At 40.5% G+C, this 15,953-nt stretch overlaps 1 protein-coding gene across 4 annotated transcripts in view; it reads left to right on the top strand.

Annotated features, from left to right (window-relative positions):
* NCOA2 (nuclear receptor coactivator 2) overlaps nucleotides 1–15,953 on the top strand; it is a 155,916-nt gene that overhangs the window by 134,744 nt on the left and 5,219 nt on the right. For 3 of the 4 annotated variants that reach the window (XM_075213624.1, XM_075213627.1, XM_075213625.1), the window contains 10 exons: nucleotides 6,526–6,742; nucleotides 7,511–7,723; nucleotides 9,112–9,324; nucleotides 9,767–9,893; nucleotides 10,413–10,575; nucleotides 10,826–11,104; nucleotides 11,872–11,961; nucleotides 12,704–13,145; nucleotides 14,974–15,148; nucleotides 15,373–15,562. In XM_075213624.1, the coding sequence (XP_075069725.1) occupies nucleotides 6,526–6,742; nucleotides 7,511–7,723; nucleotides 9,112–9,324; nucleotides 9,767–9,893; nucleotides 10,413–10,575; nucleotides 10,826–11,104; nucleotides 11,872–11,961; nucleotides 12,704–13,145; nucleotides 14,974–15,148; nucleotides 15,373–15,562 (2,109 nt within the window). The remainder of the gene's footprint in view (nucleotides 1–6,525; nucleotides 6,743–7,510; nucleotides 7,724–9,111; nucleotides 9,325–9,766; nucleotides 9,894–10,412; nucleotides 10,576–10,825; nucleotides 11,105–11,871; nucleotides 11,962–12,703; nucleotides 13,146–14,973; nucleotides 15,149–15,372; nucleotides 15,563–15,953) is intronic. The other variant, XM_075213628.1, reaches the window with a different exon arrangement.

Raw genomic sequence — 15,953 nt, 5'->3', positions numbered from 1 at the left:
CCAGGTAACGTCCTAAAAATGTTATTTTTAGTAATTTATTGTACCTCTAAACAAGTACCCTGTGTGCATTGGCTCTGCCTTCCTGTCACTGGATAATTCTAATTATTCATTCGTACGTCCCTAATGTAAGATTTTGCAACATGTGGAAAATAAACTGCAGCTCAATAGCATTTTGTAAATGGAAACATTGCTACACACTTAAATACAGAGCAAATATAAAGTTTGATTGTGACTAAATGGTGGTGTTATTTCCTGGGGCACTGAGCAAGTGCCCTGTACTTTCATTTAGTGCAGGATAAGTGGTGTATACAGTATTCAGCTGTGCGATAGTCCTGGGTTTGGTTACAGAATTACCTATCTTGGCTGGATAGGTAGGTAATTAATTGGTGCTTGTTTACCCTCTACCACGATATAAGGAAACAATATTACGTACTGTTAATAATGACTGTGGACGTTCCTCAGGTGTAAGCCTGGCACGATAGACTTTATAAGATGTATGTCAGCACTAATGTCTGTGCCAATCAGAGTTTCAATCGCCATTGACGAGCAGGGGGTACATACTTTACACTTAATTTTACACTGTACCACATGCGGACATGTCCTGTAAGTGCTCATTTGTCCTGTGCACAAAGATAATCTAACAGATGGCGTTGATGCACCTTTCTGCAGTCACTATTCAGTCATATGGAATTTTATTAGTGGCGACATGACTATTTTACAGCAGAGTCCAGGATTTTGTATCGATCTCAGGTGGGAATGTACATTCACAATTATACAGTGTGAAGATAAAATACACCGGCCAATTTTAATTTCAAGTAATAGAGTATTAATTCCCTCTTCTACTAGAGACAGCTGAAGCCACATATGTAGATCACTATCCTCATCATCATCATCTATTTATATGGAGCCACTAATTCCGCCGAGCTGTACAGAGAACTCGCATCAGTACCTGCCCCGTTGAAGCTTACAATCTAAGTTCCCTAACATACACATACACACACAGACAGAGAGAGAAACAGCCAATTAACCTACCAGTATGTTTTTGGAGTGTGGGAGAAAGCCAGATCAAATGAAGGAAACCCACACAAACACGGGGAGAACATACAAACTCCACACAGATAAGGCCATGGTCTGGAATCGAACTCATGACCCCAGTGCTGTGAGGCAGGATTGCTAACCACTAAGCCACCAGGATCTGATGTTGGTCACTTGAAGTTTCAGTCAGTTAAGCTGCTGTGACATTAATGGCCCTGTCTGGTATATGAAACTGACAATCCACACAGTGCTTTTCCGGCTAGTCTTGTGTTCCAAGACTATCGCGCACCGTTTGTTGGCTCGGAATGATGTGGCATAGTAAAGCACATGTATAAAATATTACTAAAGAGACTTTATTTGTGTATGTATGATGGTTTGGTTCAATAAATAGAAGATAGAGGACAACCAATGCACTCGGATCTGATCAGTGATATGTCAGGCGATCCATCTGAATGAGCTTGTTGTACAGATCCAGGGGACCTGTGAGTATTCGAATGAACGAATTGCAAGGATCAAAAACTTCCCTGAGAGTGGGCAGCTTTATTCACTAATACAGATTTTAGAAAATAGTGTAAAAAAATTAATTTAAATCTAAAGTGAGGATGGAGGCTGGGATTTCTGTGTATCAGTTGTGATTACATTATCGTATATCTAGTAGCTACAACTGACTGTATACCATATATAAGAAGAAAGACCTCGTTATTTCAAAAGCCCTATTTCCTCCTAATATAAACTTTGTTTAAAAGTCAGAGGAAAGTGGTCAGAATTTGCCCTATATAATCCGTTATTTTGTAGTGATTGCATCCAGCATCATTATACCTCTGGAGAGCAATAAATAATGAATTCATAATATAAAAAAATATTTTCTTTACATATTTACAGAAATCCAGAATGAAAAAAATAATATTTTCCCTTTATTTGGCTAGACACAATAGCAATGCCTGAGACCAAACAGCAGTTTCATCAGATTCTGTTCAGTTAGTCTCTTCGCATCAATGTTTTAGTCCAGGAACGTCCTTCCTCGAGGTTAATTCTAGCCACCAACTGTTCTTTAAACCCCAGAAATAAAAGACCCCACATCCAGTGACCAGGATTCTGTAAATGTTTCTGTCCTGAGAGTTCTAGAATCCACCCTTATTACTGCCAGTTGTGAACGATCTCTTTGCTACACAGTCTCTATAAGGATTTAGAACCTGAGTGGTCTGTATACAAACAACTGTGACATGTATCCTTATGTGTGGTGACATGATTTCAAAGTGGTAAAAATTAAAATCTCTTAACGGTTTGCATTGTAAAACATACGTCTCCTGTGCTAAATAATGAGACAACTATTTTTCACAGTTATTCATACACAGTACCTACATTTTCTCGGCTTTCCTCACTCTTCCTAACACAACCTACAGTAAATACACCAGGACTTGTCCTTACAAGTACTCTCACTACCCATGTACCCAGCCATCTACCACGTAAGAGCTGTCGTAGGGGTGCTGGTACTTGCAGTTCCACAATAGCTGGAGAGGCTACACTACGAGCTGACTAAGCTGCAGCCTAGTGCATAAGACTTTTTTTGGGGGGGGGGGGAGGGGGGGGGCGCAAAATTGTGACCAGAGAGAGGTATAAACTGAAATTCAATTTTAAAATTTAAGAATAGTTGTTCTCCATAGTAAAGTAAAACATGAAAGGAAAATGTAGTAAGGTTTTATTCTTAATGTATTTCCATGATAAAGACTGAAACTTGGGGATAAGCGGATAGGAGAGACAAAGATGGCGACAGCCCCCTTCACATTGCCACTTTCCGTAGTGCTTGTTCACGACTCTGTTCTGATATACAGTTCTTCAATGAAAGTGAAATGAGGAACCCATTTAAAATTCCAAGTGAATTGGAGTTTCGACAACATAAACATTGGGCAAAGGGATCCGGATTTTAAATGAAGGACAAGTTCATGTTATCTACCGTGTATTCGCCTGGCGTGGAAGCTGAGGGGGCTCTGTTTAGTCCAGTGTTCTGACACTTGGCCCCTTCTTGCTCAGTATTTTTCCCTAATTGTTAAATCTGTCAGATTTATGGAAATTGTCTAACGTTAATGTGAGAGAAGAAACCTTGCAGCATCTTACACAGCGGATGACATTTCCTTAATAAGGCTAAACTATTATTAATGCTCGCCCTCTCGTTACTAACTGAACAGTCTTAGCTCACATATGTCTTGATAGTACACGCTGGTGCAGTTAGCTGGCTGGATCTTAATAGGACAAGGGAGGAAGGTCTTTCATGCATATAGTCACAATAATTGGAAGTTAAAGTCATTGTTTTGTAGATTTCATTCATGGCCAGTATTGACAGAAGACCTAGTTAGTAGTTCTTGTAACAGAGAAGCCACTGGAGCCACAGTACAACTAGAGCACACTGTTAGTGTGCCCATCACATACACATGTGGTGCCAACCATCTGGTGTATTGATCATGTATTCAGATTATCAGTTCAATATGCAATGTGGAACCAAAAAATGTCCACTTCCTCTGTGATTAAGTAATGGGGTACACTTTCATGTGTAGACATTAAGCACATTTAGTAATAACAAATGTAGTTACCTACACAGACACGTGGAGATCATACAAACTCAACACAGATAGGGCCCTGGTACGAATCGAACTCCATTGAGTCAGCAATGCTAACCAATGTGCCACCATATTGAGCTACGGTTGGAAACAAATGGCTTAAAAATTGTGTTTTTGATTTGCTTGTTATTATGATACTTCTGAATATAGAAGTACAAGGTCTGTTGTACAGAGTGCTTGTTTTTCAGATTCCTATGTAAAAAGTGTTTTACCTGCACAGATATATGGTTTTAAAACAAATTATTTCAATCTTGTGTATAGTATAGAGATATACTAGTGTACATCAGTATATTGCTAACTTAATAATGGCTAGTTTATGTAATGGTCTTTTTTTTAACTGATGTTGGGCTGTAATTGATTTACCTAATAACCGGAAGGAAACCCCATTTGGACCACATTTTATCCTTTGTTCATTGATTGAACAAGTAATGCTCACATTTATCCACATTTGAAATCCTTATCTGCTTCATTCTGTTGTGTTTTCACTCTTCAACTGTTAATATTGTTATTTAAAGACATTTTGTAGATTTAGGCTGTAGTGATGATCTCCTCTTATGTGACATAATTAATAATTGAGTGATATGGGGATAGCAATGCCATCTGGACCACTTCTGGGTGTTTCTCTACAAGTAGTATTCTGAGGCTTGTCTTAAGTTGTGGTGGGCACAATGTATCCCTATTTTTGTCAAACAACAATTTGAGTTAAATCTGAGATGAAATAAGTGTGTGACCTCACACAAGAAGACCTTCATTCTCTGCACCAGCGGTTCCCAAACTGTGCGCTGCGGCGTTCACAGGAGGGCCGGGGGTAAGCAAGGGGGGGGGGGCTACTTGGTAGTTATTTTGTCTTAAATGTGCCTCAAAAAATTGTGGGGAGCCTAAGGGTGCCTTGAGCTAAGATAGTTTGGGATTCACTCCTGCTACTCATCTAAAACATTTTTACTACTATTATAGCAACTTCAATTGGCACTCTGTGTTAAAAGTGGGGAATGATTGTTCTCTATGTTGCTGCAATAAATATTAAGCTGACCTACGCTGCCCAATCGGACCAGTCCCTGTACTCCCATTTAAACATTCATTCAGTCAGAATTTCAACTTAAATGTTGCTATGATTTTTAAATGATTGAGTCTTACCTGCACACAGCTTATTAAGGCAGTTACTCCCCATGCTATAGCTGCTTTATTGGACACCAAGGGAATCATCTGACGCACGGTAGAAGGGGCTATGATGACTTATTTAATGAAAATAGAGATATTGAGCTCACCACAATCATTAAAAGAAAATGGGGGTGCAATAAACAAGAGGAAACTGATCCTCTACACTCGCATAAGGAACCTTTAATGCTCTTATAGCTACCTGAAGATGCTTTCTGCATATAAAACAGAGGATGTCCTTTAAATCAGTGTCTGCACCATTCTCTGTTATTTTTCCCCTTTAACTGTGAACACTGTCGTTATTTTAAGATGTTTTGTATGATTAAGCTGTAATGATTCGCTCTCCTTATGTGACAAAAATAATGTTTGGGTGATACGGGGGTAGCGATGCCATCTGGACCACTTGGCTGTTCCTCTGCCTTTCAGCAAGGATTCTGGGACTTGTCTGTTGTTTCATTGAGAGACATTACTTGGACTGGGCAGTCCACATTACAGCTGGTTCTGTTTTACAAAAGGCTTCTTGCTGTTTAGCAGGTTCCGTGTTTGTACAAGAGCGGAGCCAAGAACAGCTAACACGGAGGCAGATTGCCACTGTTAACACTTCCTTAGCCGTCCCATTAAAGCCCTCTGAGAGTATGTCTGCATTACATTTATGAATGACATTTTCATACAGTGTATTTAGATTAATCTGCTTAGATCTTCATTACACCGCTCTGAATAGCTGCCTATTTCCCACTCTCCGGATTATCTGATCTTTTGCTCATTAATTGTAATTTCTTTTGTCTCCATGTATCTTGTGGTTTGTTACCTGTCCTGAAATGACCTGGATGCTGTGCAGCCCAGTGTTCTCCTCTCGTCAGATGCTGAGCGTGTTCTCATGAGAAGCTGTGTGTGTGAGACTTACTGACGTCAGTGTCTCTGATAGGTGCTGTATCACTGGCACATCGTTTAGGAGAGCTCTCCCACCCCCTGACCTTGCATTGGTGCAGCCATGTACCCTACGTTTAGCAGACTGTGTGCTGATATGGTTTGTTTCCCATCATGTCTTGTGTTTTCCTTAGTGATTGTGTGCAGTATGTCTAGTGCCATTGATGATTGTATTTACAGTGTGCAGATATGCAGCAGATTACTCACACATTTTCACATAAGGAGCAGAATAATTTGTCTATTTTTATGCTTTGGGCATAAAGTCTAAATGATGACAATAATGAAATGAGTTATTTTTAGATATCACTGTGTTCTAACATTATACAGATACAAATTTCATGTATTTTACATATAATTCATTACTTGGAAGTCTGGAATAACCAAAAAACATGTATGTATGTTTAATTATTCCTGAGCATCTCCATCTGCAGTTATTTACAGGAACATGATTAATATTTTTTGTTTTGTAACCAGCTTTACCCCTCTACATAGCTACGTAGATCATCCACGTTAGTTTATCTTCTTTCTCCTACTTTGGTTATTCTTTCTGTACAAGCTGGAGAGGGGTCTGTCTTTCCCAGGATGCTTTGCTGCGTGCGGTATGGGTACATGTATATTTGGTTCCTGAGTACCTGCACCTGTGTCTTCCTAGGCCTTGGTGCAGACTGTGTAATGCCTGCTTTGTAGGGCATCATTTACTTGACCATTCATTTAACACCCTCACTGTAGTGTCATATAGGATGTTGTTAGAACATAATTTGATATCTAACTATGCGTCGTTCTATTCTTTAAGCTTTTGCAGGCCAGCTCTGATTTGGATAACCTGGATGAAATCCTGGACGACTTGCAGAACAGCCAGTTAAACCAACTTTACTCAGACACTCGGCCTGATGCTAATTCTGTTGATAAACAAGCCATCATCAATGACCTGATGCAGATCACTGGTGATAACAGCGGGGCCCTACCTCCCGCCATGCAGAGGCAGAGAGTTCTCCAGATGCAGCGGAACAGTAAGTCACGGACCTTCATGTAGGATTTCCTGTTCCTGATCATCACTTCGAGCATCAGTAGCTTGTTTTGGTTCAGAGGAATTGTTCTTTGTAAACAAGCAGCGCCCTCTGCTGTTTTCACAAGGACGTTCATGAGATGGTTGGAAAGACCAGTGGTGTGGAATAAACCTGCAGCTATCAAAATAGTTTAGGGGAGGAAAAAATGGAATCTTTTCTAGGACATACTACTACCAAAGAAGGGATTCTAGCCCTGTGTTTTTATTTTCCTTTTGCAGGTTTCTATAAATTTTAAGGGATGCACATTTTGAAATCTTCTTGTTGTAGGACTTTACCAAGTTGGTAAGCTTATAAAGCACAGGATTCAGTACAGTTGCCATTAAGTGTCTTCTCTTCCCCATAATCCATTAATGGTCTATCATAGTGTTCTATTAATCCTACAAAGGTGTGATCTCTTACAATAAAATAGTGTGGTCGCATGGCCTAGTAGCAAGGACTATTGGTGACAACAAGGGCAAGGTGAGATGCCACTGGGGGGCGATGCCAGCTTTGAAAAGGACAGAGAGAAGTTGCTGGCATAGCCTCCTAAGTGTGCTCATAGTTTTATGTTATGCCTCTGCGGTGACTATGTCAAATATTTACATTTCTTATGCACAAAAGCAAATACATTTTTCAGGTTACATGGCCTGTAATCCACTGTTGAGTGAAACATATGTGGTGCCAGGAACACGTACTGTGTAGTGATTATATTTATTACTTTTGTCTATGCAGTGTTTAGTAACCCTCGTGCAGCACAGCTACAGCTTGGAAGACTATTACCAAACCAGAATGTACCACTGGACATCAGCTTACAGAACCAGACCACTGCAGGATCATATCAGCCAATGAGGAATAACAGCCCATTCTCCTCCATGCCTCCCTCTGGGATGATGACCAGCCAAGGCATGATGGGAGGACAAGGTGGAGTGGGCAGCAGTAGTCCTGGTAGGTGTAATTCTTCACATTGTTACAGCTTGGTTTTCTTTTGCATGAATCATCTCTTCTATCAGGTTGGTCCTGGACACCCTACTACAGTAATTTCCCCTTGTTGGTCTCCGAATCAATGTGATGTCACATGGTGAGCACAGTACAGTCACATATAGGAGGGTTATCCTATTATCCTATGCCTGAATTGGGAGGTATTTACTAAACTCAATAATTGAGCTGTGTGAACAGTCCATGCTGGTTACGTGACCGGCTGCTACTGAGTAGAAGTTAGTGGATAGATACTTAAAATCGTTTTGGGGAGAAAAGCTGACATCATAAACTACAATAAAAGTTATTTAATATTATAGAGATAAAGAGGATACACGGTCATGAACTGTTGGGAGTATAGCCTGCTGGTGATAGACCCATGAGGACTGAATATGTGTATAATTTGAAGAAGTGTTCTGTACAAGGATAGAATAAAAAATGTGACATGAAGTCCACTGGGGGGCAGTATTAACAGATTACAATAGTCTGTACAGAAACAGGCGCACAACCCATTAATAGTAAATAATCACCTTCATAAAAATGCTTCTATTTATTATTACAATCAAATAAAAAGAATACATTCAATAAAATTTCAGATAAAAACAAATAAAATGAACCAGAGGATGAATGTAGTTAAAACATATATGTCCATGACCAATAGTAGTGCTCTGGTGGATAAACCTCAATTATTGTAGCGTCGCCAGTCGTTAATTGGGATCCATCCTTGTTCCAAGCAATCAACACTCTTTGTAAATTCAGTATTACTCACAGAGCCGGAGCAGTGTGTAGTAGACCGCACTAGTCCCGCTATCCGGTCTCAGTCGCGTGTGTTCCACTCCCTCGATCCTCTGTCCTCTGGAACGCACGTAGACTTTATGACGGGTTGTGCGCACAACTTCTGGTATGTAAGTATCACAATCCTGGACTAATAGGATCCGTCCTAACGTGATTTGTCCTGCTAGACTTTCTCAAGGGATGGGTATTGTCTGAGGACATTCATTCTTATATAAGAAGTCTTTAATTCTGATCCCTCCTCTCTCCTTTCTCCCAGGTGTAAGGGTTTACATCTAGCAAGGCCTGGCTTATACAATAGTTTGCTTTCTTTCTCCTTTGCAGTTTCACTTATACTTTTTAGAACAGTTTTTCATATCCATTTTCTCCACGGGGACCCGAGTGTTGTTTAAGACTGTCATTGTCCTGTGACCCCAGGTGTCATGTTAGGGCATCTGTGTTGCATATCTGACCAAGGGGCCACAAAACCGAAACTGGGACCACGCTTAGGATTCCGGGCCGCAGGTTGAGTGCCTCTGTTTTTTTTTTAGAGTTACCTTTTTATTTATAGAGTTATTATTTTTCAGGAATGATGGGTGGTAACGGCCCTAGGCCAGCTGTCCAGTCGACAGAGTGGGGCTCACAGACAGCGCCTGTCAGGTCAGCGTGCCCCACAACGGGCAATGCTATGAGCAGGCCCATGCAGGGCATGATTCGAAGTCCTACCTCCAGTATTCCAATGAGGCCCAACAGCCAGACCTGCCCTAGGCCAATGATGCAGTCTGCGGTCATGAATATGGGTAAGATTTCATGCTTGTATTAATATACATTTTAAAAAGTATTTGCCTATTTACAGATATCCTAACCTCCCAAGTGGATAGGAAATTAGGATGTATGTAAATAGGCAAATACCATGTTCAGTCTTTGACCTGAAAATGGTTCTAAAGTCTCATTACTATTAAGTCTCTCCATTACTATACATGAAGGAAAAGGTTTTAGCAACAAAGCAGAAAACCAGAAGATTGCTATGGAAATCCTTTGATGTACTTCATTATCTGTCGGACTTAAATTTAATATTTTAGTTTAGTGTTAAACCTATTTGCTTATTGAGAAAATGTCCTAGTGGCTTAACCACCCCATGTCTTCAAAAGGTTAATGAGTGTCTTGGTCTTAGGGTGGAAAGCAGCGTTGGTGAATGTTATGAAGGCCTTAATGTAATTATCCATGTTCTCTGTGTTTAAGGAGCTTCTGAACTAGACATGAACATTGTTCGCCCTCAGTATGCCCAGCAGCAGGCCCCTCCTAACCAAACGGCTCCCTGGCCTGAGAGTATTCTGCCTATCGATCAAACCTACAGCAATCAGAGCAGGTACGTTTGTTACAGCCGAGACGAGAGTTATTTATACAGATCCCAGTTTGCTGTGTGCTACAGCTCAATCGTCTCTGGAACGTGGGTGCCGCAGTAATACAAGGATTAGTATAACTGGCTCACATCACTGGTGCCTTAAATTCATTTATGACCCCTGTACTATCTGTGGAACGTGTATGCTCTCATTGTATTCACGAGTGCTCCTGCTTCATCCTGTTACCCCATAATTGTCCTTGGTATGTATGTGTTCCTGTGGTAGGGGAATTAAATTGTAATCTCCACTGGGGCACAGATTGATGACCATTTATAAAATTAAGATCCACAGCTCCCAACCTGATTTTGTGAGATTTGAATAGTGATGTCCAATGTTTTCATGGGGTCAACTGCAAGTATGTTACATTACGGATGAGCACCACAGGGCTAATCCACTGGACAACACTGTTCTTATCAGTTGATCCTGTAAAAGAATAATTTATTTTAATTTTTTTTTGCAACTGTTGGATTATTCTCCTTTTTCAGGCAACAGTTTGGCTCACCAGATGACATGATCTGTCCACCCCCTTCGTCAGAGTCTCCGACAGAAGAGGGAAACCTCCTGGATCAGCTTTATATGGCGTTGAGGAATTTTGATGGACTTGAGGAGATTGACAGAGCTCTTGGGATACCAGAACTGGTGAATCAGGTGCGTACTTGGTCTTGGTAACAAAAATTATTATGACCAGGCAGTGAAAGGGGTCATTGATATTATTGCTCTTGTTTACAGACAAGCCCAAAAGTGCGGAATTGAATATTGGTTGATTGTCCATGTAGATTATCCTAACTTCTATGTTGCACGTGATCTAAAATGATGTTAAAACAAAGAAAACTTCTCTTCTGTGTCTGCTGGCTAAATAAAAAACGAGAACCTGTTATTTATGTTTTTCTTTTCTTAGAGTCATTCTGTTGATCCAGAATCATTTGTTAGTCAAGAATCAAACTTGCTCATGGATCAGAAAGCACCGGTCTTTAATCATGCGTATGCTACTCAAGGGCAGATGGCTCAGAATACCTATGCTCAGATGCCAGATCCGAACTTCCATGCCATGGGACAGCGTCCAAATTATGGAATGGTCCGCATGCAAACCCGGCCGGGCTTGAGGCCTGCAGGAATGGTACAAAACCAGCCAAACCAGTTGAGGCTCCAGCTACAGCACCGGCTCCAGGCACAACAGGTATTTAATGGTAACGTTTTATCTTGTGTCAGCTTTGCTGCCTGTCTTCTCATTTCAAACCAGGGGGAGGTGACTCCCTGGGAACAGCCACACACTAACAAACAATGTATTAATCACTGGCTTATTCTTTTACATTCCAGCGTTAGTCTGTACCCCGACTACAAAAACATTGACAACATACACACCGGCATAAAGACAGTGAATGTAAAGTCGTGTTGACATTGCGACACGTTGAAAAACAGACCCTTAAGAACTGCGACCAATGAACATCCCATCAGTGAAAAATGACGTCACTTAATTTCACGAGTGACAGTGGCGCTCTTTAAAGTGACGTCCTTTTTCACCAATGGGATATTCATTGGTCGCAGTTCTTGAAGGTCTGTTTTTCAATGTTTCGCAATGACAACACTGTCGGGGAGTTTACATTCACTGTCTTTATGTCGGTGTGTATGTTGATGGTTTTGTCATCGTTATAAGATACAACACCCTTTACATTCTGCGGCAATATTTATAAATCACATCTTCTGTGACAGCGGTCCCCTATGTCTAACACTTGTACAAGCAAAAGATCTTTTAGTAGAATAATCACATGCTTCATTATTACACAAAAGAAGCATCATTTCAGAGAAAATATTTTATGTATAATTATCACAATCTTATTTTTGTTATGTTTGCTCTATTTTGATGTCCCTTGTTAGGTTTGAATGGTAACAAGTTTAATTTAATTTTCTTTGCCAAGCTAAAGCGTAGAACTTTTTTGTTTTTAGAACCGGCAACCAATATTGAATCCAATGAATAGTGTGTCCAACATGAACATGTCTATGAGGCAAGGGGTACCAGCACAGATAAGGGAACAGGTATGTTTTAGGGAACTAAATATTACAAAGGTCAGACACGATCTCCTTTATTCCTGAAAAAGTAGTTTGTGTGTTAAATAAATTAAGCTCTAGTCAAGGTTTCTCAATTAATGATAAATATGACAGAATTGGTACAGATTTTAACACAAGTACACTGACATATCTGATCTCTTAGTAAATATCTGCATTATTAGGGCCTATACACACAGGCTTTATTATTGCACATTCAACGATCTTATGTATTTATGGGCCTGTAAATTAACTTTTTGACAAGCCTTTTTGTGTCCATTTCAACTTTGCCTGTAGATTTTATGAGCCTATTTCCCAGTAGAACTCTATGGGAGTGCTCGAAGTCCATTGTATATGGAGGGTTTTAAAATACGTTTCAAACACTCTTTAAAAAGTGCAGGCAAAGTACATGGGTTTGTCTACTACACTTTTAACAGGTATTGTTTTCAACACCCGTGTGTGAGAGCCCTTATTTAGGCAATATGGTTTTCATATATCCTATATCATCTCATTACTTTTGTATGGTGATAAATCTTGAGGATCAAGCAGTTCCGGGAGATGAAATGGGGGGGTGGGAGGTCAAATGATAGATAATTTTGTAGCTTTCTATAGAAGTTTTAATTTATTTATTTTTCTGCATTGATTTTGTTGAGATGTAGAAATCTGACTGTAACCGTTGTGTGTTGATGAAAGTGCTGCCTTTAACGTGCCTACTGACCCGCTTTGTTTGCAGGGACCCATCAATGCGCAGATGTTGGCTCAAAGGCAGAGGGAGATTTTAAGTCATCATCTACGGCAAAGACAACTTCAGCAGCAGCAACAAGTACAGCACAGGGCAATGATGATGAGGGGACAAGGACTTACTATGCCACCAAACATGGTGGCTTCTGCTCCCATGCCCGGATCAATAAGCAGCCCCCGGATACCGCAAGCCAATGCGCAGCAGTTTCCATTCCCTACGAACTACGGTACTGGAATTCCATCCCCACCACCTTTCACCAGTCCTTTCTCCCCAGTGCCCCCCAGCCCTGGGTCACAGTCGCTCTCTCACAGCTCTTTGCATGGCTCCCAGATGAATCTGGCTAACCAAGGGATCATGGGGAGTATGGGAGGACAGTATGGGCCTGTCATGAATTCCCAAATTCAGCACAATGCCTTCCAGTTTGCCAGTTCAGGTACCACCTTCCACTTTTAAGTGCAGGTCTTGCTTTAACCTCTTTAGTGTCGCTAGGCCTGCAAGCTATTGCAAAGCAGTACATTGCAGACCACCTGCTCGCTTACAATGGGGTTTTGAAATGTCAGCGGTCTTCATAGGCTTGACGAGTTCCTGGAAGTGACTGGGTGGCAAACACAACCAAAAAGTCTTTGAAGATAGATTCATGGCACGTTTTTCACTCTTGTATGTGTTAGAATGAGTTCTCGTTATTACTTACTGCCATATTACTTGTAGTCTTATGCACGGATGTGCTCTCCCTGGTAGTGACCAATCACTGCTGGTTTCTTTAGTCTAAGAACACTACAACAATAACACTATTATCTGCTATATCAGTCAGACACACGTGCCTAGTGGATCATGCTCATGAGTACTGTGAGCAGGCAATGGGTACACTGTATATTTTCCTTTTTAGCATTTACAAGAGTGAAAATAAAATAATACGATATCTCATTGTTTTCCTGATCCCTGCAACTACAATGTGGTTTGTAAAAATGGGATGTTGAACTATAAAACTGCATGTGACTACTAACATGTCATTAACATCCATTGACTAATGCATCCCCTTGACTTGTTTTAACCTGTAAACGATAGGCCAGTACACCGAATTTGCCAAGCCTATAAACTTGAAAATAGCTGAAGTCGTGACATTACTGTGCTTCACTATAGCTGTCTGCCGCTCTGTTTCTGGTGCTAAGACTTTACCTGTACTTGTGTGTTTAGATCATGTGTTCTCTTTCATGTCCTATTACATGTTACATACATGTCCTCTTCCGCTCTCCTCTTGTGTGCTTTGTCTGCCACTGTAGACATCACTGTTTATTGTGGAATATCCTGCCACCACTTTTCTATATGAAAATGTCTTATTGTTTAGTCTTAAATAAGATAGAAACACATGTTTGCACTATGCCTTGTCAAGTAAAAGGTCCCTAAACTTTTCCTTTAATGATTGGTCCTCTTCAGCACCCCACTGCCTATTGGGCATGGCCAATTAATGTGTGTTAGATTGATCGGCACACTTTTAATGTCAAAAATAATTAGTGGCATGGTAGTAAGCTGAATATGCTTGTTATAAGACTGTTTTCATCTCCGTTTATTGTTGTGTCCACTCACAACATGTGGTTGTAGATTTGTCACAAAATGAATTACTATGAAATAATGATTTATTTTTTTTATATCCATGCCTATCTGTACTAAACAATGACATTTCCTGTGCTGTAACTGTACCCAATCCTATAGTATATGCTGCTATAACAAATCATTGAAAAAAAAAGATGTATCAATGCAAAATCTGCTGTATTTTTAAGTCATTTTTTATTTTCAATGACTAAACTTATTTACGGTGAATTTTCAGTCTGTTAATAGTTGTCACCTAAAATAAGTGTCATCTAGAAACTGCAAACCTCAATATTTTGGGTTTTAGAAATGTAAACAAAAGGAGGCGGCAGCCTTGTGAATATATAACGGTGAATGCAGCCTATCCATTTATTCAGAGTGATGTGAGGTCACTGGTTCCTCCAGAGCTGCATTCTGAAAATGGTGCATGCACTTTATTGCACCCAGATTACAGAGAACTGATGGAAAATACTCAGCAGTGAGGTGGATATACGTCCCGATACATTATTTTACCCCAGAATTGCATTTATACATCTGGTCTAAAAGCCCCTATTTCTGCTACTCCTTTTTCTCTTGGTTTGGTTGGTTTTGGAGGTGGCTTTACATGGCTTTCTGTGTGATGTGCTGCATGCTGTTTGATGTGAGGCTAATGTCTGAAATAATTTGTCCTTTAGGCATGAGCCAGCAGTCCGATCCTGGATTCACTGGGGCAACAACCCCTCAAAGCCCAATTATGTCACCCAGAATGGCTCATACTCAAAGTCCCATGATGCAGCAGTCACAGGCCAACCCAGCTTACCAGTCAGCAGACATAAATGGATGGGCGCAGGCAAATAACGGGGCGAACAGGTAATCCTCCATGTTTGATATGTCATACTTAACCCGTTTTTGTAAATTGGAAGCAGTGATCTTTCTCGTTGTACCTCAGGCTTCCATAGAAATGTGATGGGAGTTTTGTCAGAACTGGGATGTTATAGTTGTATGTACCAAATCTAAACTTAACTTGCAGGATAATGTGATCCTGCAGTAACTGTTCTACAAGCCTGCGGTAATTAAGACATTTTGTTTTCCAGTATGTTTTCACAGCCATCTCCTCCACACTTTGGGCAGCAAGCTGGCACCAGCATGTATAATAACAATATGAACATCAACGCCTCTATGACAGCCAATGGGAATGGCATGAACCAGATGACTGGACAGATCAACATGACCTCAGTGACCTCCGTGCCTACATCAGGGCTGTCCTCTATGGGTCAAGAACAGGTCAGTGAATTCTCCGTTCTGCTGTGAAGTGTCATGATGGACATACAACTGGGCTGCTTTAGACTGATTGGGACAATGTCTGTTAATGGAGGACTCTAGTCTAGTCTATGTGGGGTTTTTTTTGGTTTTTGTTTTAATAAGATGACTCCCCTTCCTCCAACTAGAATAACCATGATTGTTGCCTCCATGTGAGTCTCTGTATTCCAAAGACCCGATAATAGCAGATTAAGTTCTAATGCCATAGCGATGAATAATAAATTATAGAAAGTATTTCAAGCATAATTCACTATTCAGTCCTTTGAGCTTCTGCGTATCTTGTTGGTCAACCAAACCTCTGTCTACAATATAAAATGTATACTTCTATTAGGTGTGTCTCCAATGTTATCTCAGT

The sequence above is a fragment of the Mixophyes fleayi genome, chromosome 5, assembly GCF_038048845.1.
Source record: "Mixophyes fleayi isolate aMixFle1 chromosome 5, aMixFle1.hap1, whole genome shotgun sequence".
Taxonomy (NCBI): domain Eukaryota; kingdom Metazoa; phylum Chordata; class Amphibia; order Anura; family Limnodynastidae; genus Mixophyes; species Mixophyes fleayi.
Note: the sequence above shows the minus strand (reverse complement) of the source record. Positions and strands in the feature narration are given on the sequence as shown.